Source organism: Panthera uncia, chromosome B4 (genome assembly GCF_023721935.1).
Source record: "Panthera uncia isolate 11264 chromosome B4, Puncia_PCG_1.0, whole genome shotgun sequence".
In the NCBI taxonomy this organism is placed as follows: domain Eukaryota; kingdom Metazoa; phylum Chordata; class Mammalia; order Carnivora; family Felidae; genus Panthera; species Panthera uncia.
In genome coordinates, this window is record NC_064809.1 from 85,611,327 (window position 1) to 85,625,161 (window position 13,835).

The 13,835-nt window shown below is 36.9% G+C and overlaps 1 protein-coding gene across 6 annotated transcripts in view; it reads left to right on the forward strand.

The window, feature by feature from the left end:
• Positions 1-909: 909 nt before the first annotated feature.
• The window catches only part of USP15 (ubiquitin specific peptidase 15), a 117,094-nt gene continuing 104,168 nt past the window's right edge, over positions 910-13,835 (forward strand). For all 6 annotated transcript variants that reach the window (XR_007456703.1, XR_007456701.1, XR_007456702.1 and 3 more), the window contains exon 1: positions 910-1,052. Coding sequence is in view for 3 of the 6 variants with exons in the window: in XM_049625878.1 (XP_049481835.1) it covers positions 964-1,052 (89 nt within the window). In the remaining 3 variants the exon portion in view is untranslated. The remainder of the gene's footprint in view (positions 1,053-13,835) is intronic.

The window sequence follows — 13,835 nt, forward strand, 5'->3', positions numbered from 1 at the left end:
GGTGGACAGATAGCACGTGGGCCTTGGAACCTGGGTTATGAACTTACCTCTCCACGTACCGTGTGACCTTGGCATTTGATTTTTGATACTCGATTTCCCCATTTGTAACATAATTGGCTATAATTAAAGCTGCTATTACTACATATTTCAGATATACACACATTGGGAAGGTGTGGTCAAGAAAATGTTACTTTATAACATCGAAGATACAGGCTTTCTTGCACGTTTTCTTCCTCTGTAGTATCTGGCATTATTTGATACATATTTCACACCCTGTTCACCGAGGAATCGGAACGTGTTTTTCACTGCAGTTTGGCGTCTGGGTGTGCCTGGGGAGGCGTCACAAAGAGCCTATAAAAGGTTTCCACCTACAACAGGAGTAGGAGGGCAGGAAGGAGTCCAAGAAGGGCACCGAGGCCAAGTGTTCGGTTTCGGATTGCTCTTTGTTTGGGCCAAACTTCACCGAGCTTAGGTTCTGCGACTAGCAACCTAAAGACTGGTGTCTCAGAATGGTTAAAATTCTCTGCCTGCCGTATCTTAGCCGTCCCCACGCCCCCCGCCCCACCCCACCCTCCAGCGTGCTTGAATGCGCAAATAAGGGTTTTTAGCCGTCTGTGAGAAAGAGGGAGGGAAAGGCAGAAGTCGAGGATGGACGGGGCGGTGGCACCGCTCTAGAGACAGAGGACCCAGGGTCCCACAGAGAAGATATAAAACCTGGCGGTCCCGGGCCACAGGAGGCCAAGACGAGATGCTGAACGGGCGGGGGCCGATGGGGGGCAGCAGACCACGGCGGCGCACTCGGTCCGCCCCCGGGACCGACTCTTGTCCCGAGGTGCCTCCCCCCATTACGTCTCTTTTGGTTTCGACCTGCCGACTGGGCGGGGCCGCGGGACGCCATTCCCACAATGCTCTGGGGCGTGCCGCCGCCGTCGCTGCCGCCTCCGCTACCGCTAGTGGAAGAAGATGGCGGAAGGCGGAGCGGCGGATCTGGACATCCAGCGGTCTGACATCGCGACGCTGCTCAAAACCTCTCTCCGGAAAGGGGACACCTGGTGAGAGAAAGGCGTTGAGGTGGCCGTGGTTGCGGGAGGATGGGGGAGAACTGGGCGGGAACTGCGGGCCGGTGTCTTTCGCTAGTGACAGGTGCGGGTAGGTCCGGCGGCCGCCGCGCTGGGCAGCAAGAATTGGGCTGCTCCCGAAATGCTGGGGCAAAGATTGGACCCGAGATGAGGGCCAGGGTTCGTGGCTTGTCGGGGCGCGCTGAGAGGTGTGAGAGGAGGGGCGACGGCGACTCACTCAGTTCTTTTCCTTTCCGTCCTCCTTCCTTCCGTAGTGCCGCTCCCACCTCAGGCCTTCCCGAATGATAGGTTACAGTCCTTTGGCGTAAGTCTCCGAATTTTTGACAGGTCCGGGTCCCGCGGCTGATCAAGAGCTCACCCTCTTTCCTCCTCCAGTCGTTTCCTTTTCCCGGCATTGTCGGCATTCAAGTTCCTCGTTATTCTGTTGCTCGTATTCTTCCGGGAGGCGGGCTGCAGGATGTTTGCGGTTCCTACTACACAGGTGGCATGTGTCAGGGCGCCACTTAAGAGAAAGAAACCCTAGTTTCCAGGTCCTTGTCAAAAGGAGGGATAGGAGTACAGATCCTTAGGCTAATGAGGAGTACCACGTGGTCTTGTGCTTTCGGGGAGGCTTGGTAGAAACCGGCAGCATTTCTCTTAGAAGCGCAGCCCTCTCCTCGTTTGAAGGATAACGCAGGCCTGCAAAAAGTAGATAAGTCCACTTGAGGCTTAAGTCGCTTGCTAATAGTCAGACTTATGAAATCCCAAAGGATATCCTTAAAACAACTGAAGGAAGTGTGTATACATTCTAATACTTGTCGGCCATTGCAAGCGGCGTTCAGAATCACTTAGATACGGGAATGTGTAGCGTGAAGAGCAAGTGCTCTGTTTATTAAGAAGGATGATGTTCCCCTTCACAGTGGTAACCATTATTTTCGTGTCCCATTGTCACCATATCGCTGGTATATAATTTAGAGTGTTTTTTCACCTCCTCTATGACTTATTGGAAGGAACATACGATTTAGACCTAGTTAGGTCACTGTTTTCACCACTTAACCTGCGGTGTGACTTTGAGGAAAGTTAATTTAAATCGTTGTACCTCAGTATCTTCATCTATGAAAGATGGGCAATAATAATGTCATTATGGGGTTTTTGTCCTGATTCAATGAAATGCTCTGAAATATTATCTGTTTATGCGATAGCATTAAATTTTAGTTACTTTCTTGTCACCGCCATTTACTTCTAATAAAATGCTGTAGTATTAGGACATTTTCAAGTTAAGCTAGTAGATGGCAGTCTTGGGACTTGAATGTTAGTACTTTGATCTAAGTCTTGGTACTGTTTTCCTACTTTGTGAGGCTACATTCTGTGCTTATATGATAAAAATCCCTGAGGGTGTAAACATACACTTGTTGCAGTACAACAGAAAATACGCTCTTTGGATGATTTAATCGTCATTATTGTTCATATTGGAGTGCTTGTAACATGTTTATTCTTGTGTGGAAATTGGGTATTTCCTGAGACACAAGTTTACCTTAGTCTGTGGATTATTGAAGGTAATTCTTGCTTCCTACGCTTAAAAATTCTTGATTCACCTAGCCTATTACCACCTCATAGGAAGATAAATGTGGACTTCCATGAAATAGAAATCTAAAATTTAAATGTGCCTCTTATTCATGTGGCTATTACTTCTCTTTAATGTGTGTTTTTGGTATACTGAGTAATAATTGGTGGTGTTGACACCATAGGGTGATAGGAACAGTATGTGTATTGTGGGCATTAAACTTTTTAAAGTTTAATGTTTCTCAAATAAAAGTATTTTTGCTTTTTGGCAAAGTTATTATAAAACATTTTAAAGATCTAAAAGAATATGGGAAGTCCAAAATTTGCGTCTTTTCAAAGCTTTCATTTTAAAGAAAAGGAAACTGATGCCTGTATTTTTAGGTAACAGCAGAATGTGAAAAAAATTATTCTCAAATTCATTACCCTCCTTAGTTAAAGGGAAAAAGAATGCAGGAACAGGATAGTACTGGGGATTTGCAAAAACCAGTTTGGTTTATATGTAAGGCAGTTAATTTGCAATTAGGTGAAACCTGTCAAAAAAGGAAATAGTTTAGATTCAGTTTGATTCAGAGCTTCAAGGAGAATAATTTGGTAAGTACAAATTTGATTATGTACACATAATTACAGAACTGGTAAAGATATTTAATAATTTAGTTGTTACTTGGGCTCATGTTTTTGGGACTCTTTCAAACTTATTTTTAACTTGTTAAAAAGTTATTTCTTTTTAATGTCTTTTTAAAAGATCTTTGGATTAGTCATTTTTGCTTATTGGGGCAAATCCAGTCTGGTATTTTATAACTGAGATGGATTATATATAGATGGAACGTTGTCTTCATATATGTGTGGAACCATCTTGGAAAAACTGGGTTAATGAGAAAAAATGGAAGATTTACCATAAGTTTATTCTTAAAAGTTTAATACTCATGTTTGATGTTATGGTCAAGGGAATTAAAATGAATAAATTTCATTAAGTAGTTTGTGAGCACTTTTGGATAAGGACGGGTTTCATAGTAGTCTGCTCGGTAACTAACACTTAAGCATGGGTACAGATTTGATTCTGCTTGAAAACTAGAGTTTCTGTTTATTTGTAAATAGTGAATGATTTTTTTAATCTGCAGACTGACTTTCTATAGATGAAAATAAGTTGCACAAGTCTGAGATGAGGAAGAACAAATTCTATAACTTTGATACTAGATTTTATAGTGACAACTCAAAATTGATGCAGAATTATACCTCTTAAAAAAGTGAGGTATAAAAGTGACACTGATCTGCATCAGAAGGAGTAAAGAAGTAGTCTTATAATGCTATTTCTTAATCTGTATTTTAGCTCAAAGGAGGTATTCAGAAAACCATGAACAAGGTTAGAATTTAATAACTATAGAACTAAGGATAAAGAAACTAAAATTGTTTAGTTTAGATTGAATGAAAGATAATCTTCAGATACTTGGTGGCTTCTCATGACATGGAGAGAAGAGGAAATTTTGTTTAAAGTATGTTACATGTTAAGTATATTAGGGATAAAGGAACCTATTCAAGGGGGATAGGTAGTTAAATGACTTACTAAGACAATTTGTGGGGTATGGACTACTCTCTTTGGAGATATAAGTAAATAAACAGATAACTACATATCAAAATCACCGCATTATTTCCCCATTTTTATGAAATTTTATTTCTCTACCAGTCGTATTCACTAATTTTTATGTGTGATTTTAACTTTTATGTACAGTCTATGGTAATGCATAGCTAACTTACAAATATAAATTTTGCGTCATTTTTTTAATTAATTTTTCTTATTTTACTTTAATGAGAGAGAGCGTGGGCAAGCCAGGGGAGAGAGGGTAGGAGGGGGAGATAGAGAACCTTTAGCAGGCATGGAGCCTGACTCAGGGCTTGATCCCAGGACACTGGGATCATGACCTGAGCCTAAATTAGGAGTCACCAGCTGAGCCACCCAGGTGTCCCTGTGTGTCACTCTTGTATACACCCTAAGAACTATAGTAGGTTTAAGATACTTCAGAGAGTAACTTTAATTTGTATTTGGAGTCATTGCACATGATATGTATGATATTTTTGTTTAAATACGCTGGCAAGGAGTGGCCCATCAGATCAAGGTTTTCACATTAGGAGACATTCAGTTTTAGAGTTTTCCTTGCATTCCTACTCTTTTTACTTAGAAATCTTTGAGGCTTTATTTTATATGGTCTCTTATGTTTGTGAAACTTTGACACTGACAGAAAATACCTTAAAATGACCAATCAGTTTATAATGTAGAAGAGCACTATTAATCAGTGTAACCTCCAGATTGTTTACTAAATGCTTGCTAAAAATTTCTTTTCATTACTATTACTGTAAATGTTAATTTTAGTTGTGCCAAAGTGTTAACCACTAAATTAGGGTACATGTCACATCATTTTCAGGAAATGAAACCAGAAAGCAAAACTGTGTTTTTAGTGTTGGTAAATTGGTGAAAATAAGGGCAGAAATAGTGACATTATTAAAGCATATTTTTTACATTTTGGTTGCTTAAAATCCAGAAAGGGAATTTTTCCTAATTTAAGCCTTCTTATAAGTTTTTAAATCATTTCTAAGTTATTAGTCCAAAATTAATGTACCTTATTTGCCAGGAAGATCCAGAGCTTTTTAGTCAGTGATTTCATTTATCTGTTTAGTGACATTTAGGCTTTTCCCCCCAAATCCTATCCTTTTTGCCCCATTAGCACATGTAAAATATTAAATGTTCTTTTTACAAAATAGTTTTGTGACAAGTATTAATCTTGCTTGTACATAAGTATAATAAGAAATTAGTGTCAGGCCACGATGTATAATATTACATTTTTAAAAAAAATTTTTAATGTTTATTTTTGAAAGAGACAGAGCACGAGTGGGGGGAGGGGCAGAGAGAACCAGAAACAGACTCTAGGCTCTGAGCTGTCCGCACAGATCCCAACACAGGGCTCAAACCCACTAACTGTGAGATCATGACCAGAGCTGCAGTCAGTTGCTTAACTGTGATTGAGCTACCCAGGTGCCCCTAATATTACATTTAAAAACCACCTGCTAGGTACTGTTTTAAGTACTTACATATGTTAACTTGTTTACTCTGCTACAATTCTAGGGCACTAGAATGTGAAAGTGCTGTAGGAATCTTAGGCTCAGAGTATTCACACAGAGATATATTTGGGATTTGTTTTTTTGTTTGTTTTTTTAAATATAATTTATTGTCAAATTGGCTTATATACAACACCCAGTGCTCATCCCAACAAGTGCCCACCTCAGTGCCCATCACCCACTTTCCCTCTCCCCCACCCCCATCCACCCTCAGTTTGTTCTCTGTATTTAAGAGTCTCTTGTGGTTTGCCTCCCTACCTCTCTGTTTGTAACTATTTTTTCCCCTTTCCTTTCCCCCATGGTCTTTTGTTAAAGTTCTCAAGATCCACATATGAGTAAAAGCATATGACATCTGTCCTTCTCTGGCTGACTTATTTCATTCAGCATAATACCTCAGTTTGGGATTTGAACCCAAGTGGTCTGGGGCTTTAACTCAGGCCCTAAAATCACTGTACTATACTGCCTCTTATTTTGAAGATGCATTTTAAAATGTCCCACTTTAAAAAGGCAAAAAAAAAAAAATGGACATGTTTTCTTTTTAAATGGAATCTATTTTATATTTAGTAGCAGAATTCTACCATTTTATTGCCAACTTGTCTTTTCCGACTGTTCAGTTTAGATATGATGTAGTATTTAGAAAAATCGTAATGTCTTTCTCCTGGAAATTGAAAATTTAATTCATTTAAAGTTTAATGGGTGATTAACTCAGTATGTAGAATAAATGTTATTTTGATCCAGAAGTTTATTTAAAATAAAGAAATTGAGATGATTTACTGTTGAAACTTTGAATTTAAATTGTTTATCAGTAATTGTAACATTTTATTAGAGGCTGTATGGCTCCTTCTCATACAGTTTTACAGAAATAACACATCAAGCAGACAGGAAGAACTTGTAGGATATTTTTGTTTTAGTTACCTTGCCTGTATTTTAAAAGTGTTGGCTTATAGTAAACCACAAACACATAAGGATCCCTTTTTGGACTATGAATCCATAGGAAGAGCCCAGCCCAGAAATGCAAATATGAAAGTTTGGTATTTTATGTTCCATGTTTACCAAGTGATTTTGTTTTTCAAAAACAACTCTTCATGAATTTTCAAAGTCAAAAGACTTTTGAATTAAGACAGTGAAAATATTGATACCTCTTTAACATCTTCCTGAAAACGGATGGTTCAAGTAGCATTACTGCAAAGAGAACAATCAGTTTTGCCATATTAGTCATTAGATATATCCATTTTATTATATGAGTTTAATGTCACTTTTCTATTCCTCACTTTGAGAATCACTTCATTAATAAGCCATGATTATTGATAAAAGTGAATTGAAGCCATCAGACATATTAACAAGGAGATAATGGGAAGGTTAAGAGCAACCAATGAAGGTGTTTACTTGCATTATCTGATTTAGTCCTTAAAATAAGGATCAAGTATGTATTTATATTCCTTTCTTATAGGTAAGGAAACTGAGCTCAGAGAAACCAATTGATTTGCATGTGGTTCACAGGTGGTAATGCCACCACTAGCGAACATTTATTGAATGCTAACACTGTGTCGTTCACTGTTGTACATGCTTTATACTTAGAGTAAGTTTTCTTATTTACCTCGTTTTATAGATGCTTTGAAGAGTTCAGAGCTGCTTTAAATACCTGGTTTATAATGATTTAAAATACTAGGTATTATCAGTATCTCTTTAGTATTAGAAACGTCCTCATGCTGTCACTACTCAAATATATTGCAAATAGTATTTCATTAAATCATTATTCCCCTTAGCTCCTTTATAGAGTTTTTCAACAGTTACTAAAACAGTTGTTTTTCTTCTTGACTCAGTTCAGTTTGTGCCTTTTATTTTCATTTCCCTAGTTTCCACTGCAATTCATACTCTATATCTTATATTTTTTCCATCGAAGTCATCTCTCCACCCTCTTTTCCCATCTATTCTTTAAACAAGGGAAAGGAAGGAGCTCCTTTCAGTTTTATCATCCAGTTTACACAGAAGTCACTACTAAAGAAACATAGAATAAGACTGGTAGTAAGTAACCTCAGTTTTGGATACAGTTTAAATGACATATCTGAAGGCCTAATGAAGAATAACTCCTCAAAAAGAAGAAAAGAAGGTGAGATTTTAATAGGAGGCAGAAAACCTCTGTATGATTAACCTGTATTTGGTTATGCCTACAACACTCTTTACTACCTCCGTCAGTAAGATTCTGCATGGTTTCTTTATAGCCCTCCTCCCTGAAAAGGAGGGTAATGACTACCTTTTCTTCTCCCTGAGGAGGAGAGCTAGCTGTCCCTTCTCTCCTTTTAGTTTTGAGAAGACCCAAATAGTAATGTGATAATTCCTTACTGTTAGGAAAAATCATGTAGCAGAAGCAGCCATAGAAAGGACCTCCTTCGTGAAAGAAGTCAAAGACTTTCACAAGCAAGTCCAAGAGTGGCTCAGGCTATTCTAAATTTTAGAGAGCCAGTTAAATCAAAACCTGGAGCATTAAAGACCAAATTAATTACCCGAGTCAAAAGAGCATGAAGTTCCTTGAGTAAAATGTTACAAAAAAAAAGATTAAAAATGATGAGGGTGAAATGATCATAGTAAAAGAAATATGAAAATTTGGGTTGTTTTATATTATTTATGTTTAAAAAGCTTGACCAAGTTTAACAGTTTAATCACAGGAGATTTATGTTTGATATAGATGGAAAATTTATATTCATAAATTTGAATGGGTTTCAAGCTGTAGAAGCTTAATTCTCTGGAGAAGTACAGCTGAATAGTTACATGTATCATATAGTTATGGTGATGGTTACAAAAATTATCACTCATTTACCGTGTTAAGAGCTTTATACCTGTTCTCATTTTGCAGATAGAGAAACTGAGGTACAGAGTTATATGTACACAGTCACACTTGGATCAGTGGTAGAGCAAAGATTCCCAAGCTAGATAGTCAACTCGAAAGCCCATATTTTAAACTGAGTGCATGATGCTCATTTAAAACTGAGCCATATACTCATATTATGGAAGCAGCTTTTTGAAAGAAGAATACTTTCAAGTTTTAAAATCAGGAAGTGATAGCTTTATCATATCAAAATAGCACTTTCATCTGTTTTCCATCTGAGGAACCTGTAGGATATTCTGTGGCTCTCTCCTTGGTTTAGCTTTCTAGTCTCTTAGCAGTCTCCTTTCTAACTTATATAGCTCTGCTTTGGTACTGATGGTGTTTCCCATTTCCTGCAAATTACTTACTGATTTCTGCATCATAGGGCTTTACACATCATTCATATTGTTTCAAGTACATTTTACTAATTCTTGACATTGACTTTCTTCAAAACCTAGCTCAACACCAATTTCTGTAGAATCATCCCTAATAATCCTATCCACATATATGACCCTTCCACTCTTAGAAAGAAAGAAAGAAAGAAAGAAAGAAAGAAAGAAAGAGAAAGAAAAGAAAGAAAAGGGTGCCTTGTTGGCTCAGTCCATTGAGCATCCAACTTTGGCTCTGGTCATGATCTCATGGTTTGTGAGTTCAAGCCCATGTCGGGCTCTCTCCTGGCAGCTCAGAACCTGGAGCATGCTTCCAGTTCTGTGTCTCCCTCTCTCTCAGCCCCTCCACCACTTGCGCTCTCTCTTTCTCAAAAAAAAAAAAAAAAAATTAAAAACGTTTTTTAATAGTAAATAACAGCTTTATTGTGATGTAATTCACATATCATACAGTTTGCCCACTTAAAACTTACATTTTACTGGGTTTCAGTATTCTCATAGAATTGTGCAACCATTACCTTAATTAGTGTTGGAATATCACCCCTCCCCAAATCCTCCGTAACTGTTAGCAGCTCCCTTCTTCCCTGCCCCCCCCCTCCCATTTCTCCTCAAATCCCCCTGCTCTAGGCAGCTACTAATGTGCTTTTTGTTCTATAGATTTGCCTATTTTGGATATTTTGGAATCATATACATGATATTTGTGTCTGGCTTCTTCCGTGAAGTATTAGTACTTCATTTCCTTTTATTACTGAATAGTATTTCACTGTATAGATAATATACCACATTGAACTTATTCCTTCATCAGTTGATGAAATTTGAGTTCATATTTTTGACTCTTATGAGTAATCCTGCTGTGAACATTCATGTGCAAGTTTTTGGGTAGATATAACTGATTTCTCTTGAGTATAGACCTAGAAGTGGAATTGCTGGGTGTCTATGTTTAATTTTTGAGGAACTGACAGGCTCTTTTCCAAAGTGGATGCCGCATTTTACATTGCCATCAGCAGTATATGAGGGTTCCAATTTTTCCACATCATTGTCAGCACTTGTTAATGTCTTTTTTTGATTACAGCCATCTTAGTGGATATAAAGTGGTATCTCATTGTAGTTTTGATTTGCATTTTCCTAATGATTAATGATTTTGCACATCTTTTCATATGGATATTGACCATTTGTATACCTTCTTTGGCAAAATGTTTATCTAGATCCTTTGCCCATTTTTAAATTAGATTGTTTGTATTACTGAGTTTTGAGAATTTATGTATTATAGATACAAATCCCTCATTAGAGAAATGATTTGCAAAATTTTCTTCCATTCTCTGGGTTTTCTTTTCACTTTCACAATTTTACTTGGCCTCTTTCCTGAGTTCCTTTTTTAATCTTAGTTTAGATGTAAAAAGAGGTCATAAAAATTAGTTCTTGCTAACTGATGAATTTAATGTGCAAAGCAGAAAATCAGTTGGAAATGCTTGAAATTTAAAATGAAGATATAAAGAGATTAATCAAGCCATTGTTTTATTTGAAAGGACTTCATAGCTTTCTTTGGTTAAGTTTAACTGAAACAATGAAATCCTGAGTTATAGTTTGGTACTTTTTTTAAAAGCCTGTATATTATCTGGTTTATAATGGCTTAAAATGCTAGATATTATCGATACCTCCTTTAGTCTTAAAAATGGTTTTATGTTTTTGCTATGTAAATGTAATCTAAATAGTATATCATTAAGTTAGAGAATGAATCTTAGAGTGAATTAGCATCGAGAATTGTTTATTCTGCTAATTGTGCATAAATAGTTATACATGTTTTTTTCTGAAATTGTGTGCTACGTTGAATTAGGCTGAAATATTTGTGTATTTTCTAAGTGGTAAAAGAATTACTATTTTATGTATACGTTGCAGAGAAAAAGGTGGTTTTTTTAGAAAATAAATGACATATTTATGCCAGTATTAGACAAAGAGGAACTGCTTATCTAAAAGTTGTAAGTATAAACATACTAGTGGAGAAAAGAAAAGAAAGAACTATGCATTCATTAGCTCTATGATTTTCTAAATGCAGCTACTGAGATTCCCTCATTGCCCCATACTGCTTTTAAACTTCTTTGTGTCTAAAACTATTTCTCATTTATTGGCCCCTATATATCTTTCCTTAAATTTGCTTCCAGCGTGCATAAAAACACTGAACAACTTATAGAATTCTATCTTTACCCTGCCACCACCAAAAAAAGAAATAAGAAGAAGAAGAAAGAAACTTGGCCTTTTTAGTTCTTATAGTAGGTTTTCAGCATTTGACGACTGTCTTAAAATTAACTTTATTTTGGGTCCTAAAACTGACCCAGCTACTTTGGAGCCATTGAAACCTATTCCGTCCAGACCACAATACAATTTGTTTTTCTTGACGCATTCAGATATTTAGCACGATATAATATAGACCTTTTTGAAGTACTTATAGCTTTATGTAAGTTTTTTACTCACTAAAGATTTGATTTGTATTTGATCCTCCCAGTAATCTTGTGAGGTATTTCCAGTGGTCTTCATGAAATGTAAATCAGATCATGTCTTTTCCCTGCTAAAAATCTTACAGCGGTTTTCTGTTACACTTAGGATAAAATCCTTATTATTACCCTAAAGGCATTGTACAGTCTGAGTCCATTCTACATCTCTAGCCTTGACTAGCATTTCTCTCCCCACCCCCCCACCCCCTTATAAACTCCAATATCATTTAGTCAGTTCCTCCAACATACCAGACTCCCAAAGTTCTGGTCCTAGCACATGCTGTTCCTCTTGTCTAGATAGCTTTTTTTCTTACTCTTTCTGAAATAACTTCTATTCATATGCTAAAATGTTACTTTTTCAAAGAGGCTTTCCTTTGATCTGAATAGGGAGCCCTTATATATTTTCATAATTTCCAGTACTTTCCCTTCACAGCACTTATAGTATTTTACTACATATGTTAATTACTTAATTAGTGTCCTCCACTGGACTCTGAATTCTGTGAATATAGGGACCTTGGCTATTTTGCTAGCTGTCTGTTCAATATTGAATAGTATATATGTAGTAGACCTTCAGTATTTATTGAGTGAATAAATGAATTGCCATTTCTAAGTTGAACAATCTAAAGGTTTTAGCACTAACCTCTTTAAGATCTCACAGCAAAGACTTTGGCCTAGTCCTTTTTCTTTCGAGTATGGTTGACAACTCTGTACATGATGCTCTGCTTACCACAAGTGTGGCTAACATCTGTCACCATACAACACTATTGTGATGTTATTGACTATATTCCCTCTGCTGTACCTTTTATTCCCAGGATTTATTTATTCCATAACTGGAAGCCTGTATCTCCCACTTACCTTCACCCATTTTCCTCATCATACAACCTCCAGATATTATCAATAGTATGTCATTAAACGAGAGAATTAATCTTAGTACTTCCCTTTGGCAACCATCACTTTATTCTCTGAATTTATATGTCTGATTCTGCATTTTGTTTGTTTTTTAATTCATGTTTTGTTTTTTAGATTCCACATGTAAGTGACATCATACCGTATTTGTCTTTCTTAGTCTGACTTATTTCACCTAACATAATACCCTCTATAGCCTAGTTCTTTCTCTGTTCTAAATTTAGAAATTATATATATTCCAGTCTGATTTCGGGAGGTAGGAAAATTTGTAAGCAAAACTAAGCATGAAAACAAATTGAGATTAGATGTGAAAAAAAAAATTCACCCATGATTTAGTATTCACCTACCATTCTGGAAAACCTCCTAAAAGAAAGATGGTGTTCACTTTTTGTGTAGCCTTAATTGACATGAAAGTGTGACTCTCATATAGGCGTAGTGTGAACACTCAGGCTTTTTCTACTAAATTCTTGATAGACAAAGATCTAACATTTACCAAAGATGCCGCACTTTGAAAATACTTATTTTCTTCATACGTAAAATGGCTAATAGTTGTTAAACTATGCCTTTTGAATAAGTATTTCACTTTTTATTTATAGCTTGGTAATAACATTATGATGTCCCTCTACTATTTCCGTTTTTAGGAGAACGCTTACTGTTTCATAAAGAGGGGAATGGTACGTGGTTTTACTAAGCATCTATTACATCTTTAGGTCTTTATTAAATGGGACTTGTAATCAAGTTTAATGTATTAAAAAAAAGCATTGAACTTTAGAGTTTGAAAACTAGAGTGCTTAATGAAAAACAGGCCTTGGGGCGCCTGGGTGGCTCAGTCGGTTAAGCGTACGACTTCGGCTCAGGTCACGATCTCGCGGTATGTGAGTTCGAGCCCCGCGTGGGGCTCTGTGCTGACAGCTCAGAGCCTGGAGCCTGTTTCAGATTCTTTGTCTCCCTCTCTCTCTGACCCTCCCCCATTCATGCTCTGTCTCAAAAATAAATAAACGTTAAAAAGAAAAAATTAAAAAAAAAAAATAGGACTTGCATTACTCATGTATGCAAGTAGAGTTGTATTTCATTAGTAAGTCACATTTTCTGAGTTTTGGTTTCCCCATCAACTAAATAAAAAAAGAAAGGAAAGGTTACTTTAACTATAAACTAATTAACATGAAAGCACTTTATACAAAACTTTTTATAAATATAAGGCTTTTATATTTTGTTATGTGGTAGAATTCTGATTTAAGCAATGAGCAACGTGATCATATTTGTGTCTTTAAAATGTCTGCGGCAGCAGAATGGAAGGGAAATTGGAAGCAGTAAACTTAAAGTGGAAAGACAAGTTGGGCAGCTGTTGCAATAATCTGTGCCACTCAAAAATGATAGGGGAGGGGAGGTACAGAAATAAGGTACTTTTCTGAAGTTACTTGGTTACTAGATGTTATAGGGTAAGGAAAGGAGGAATACA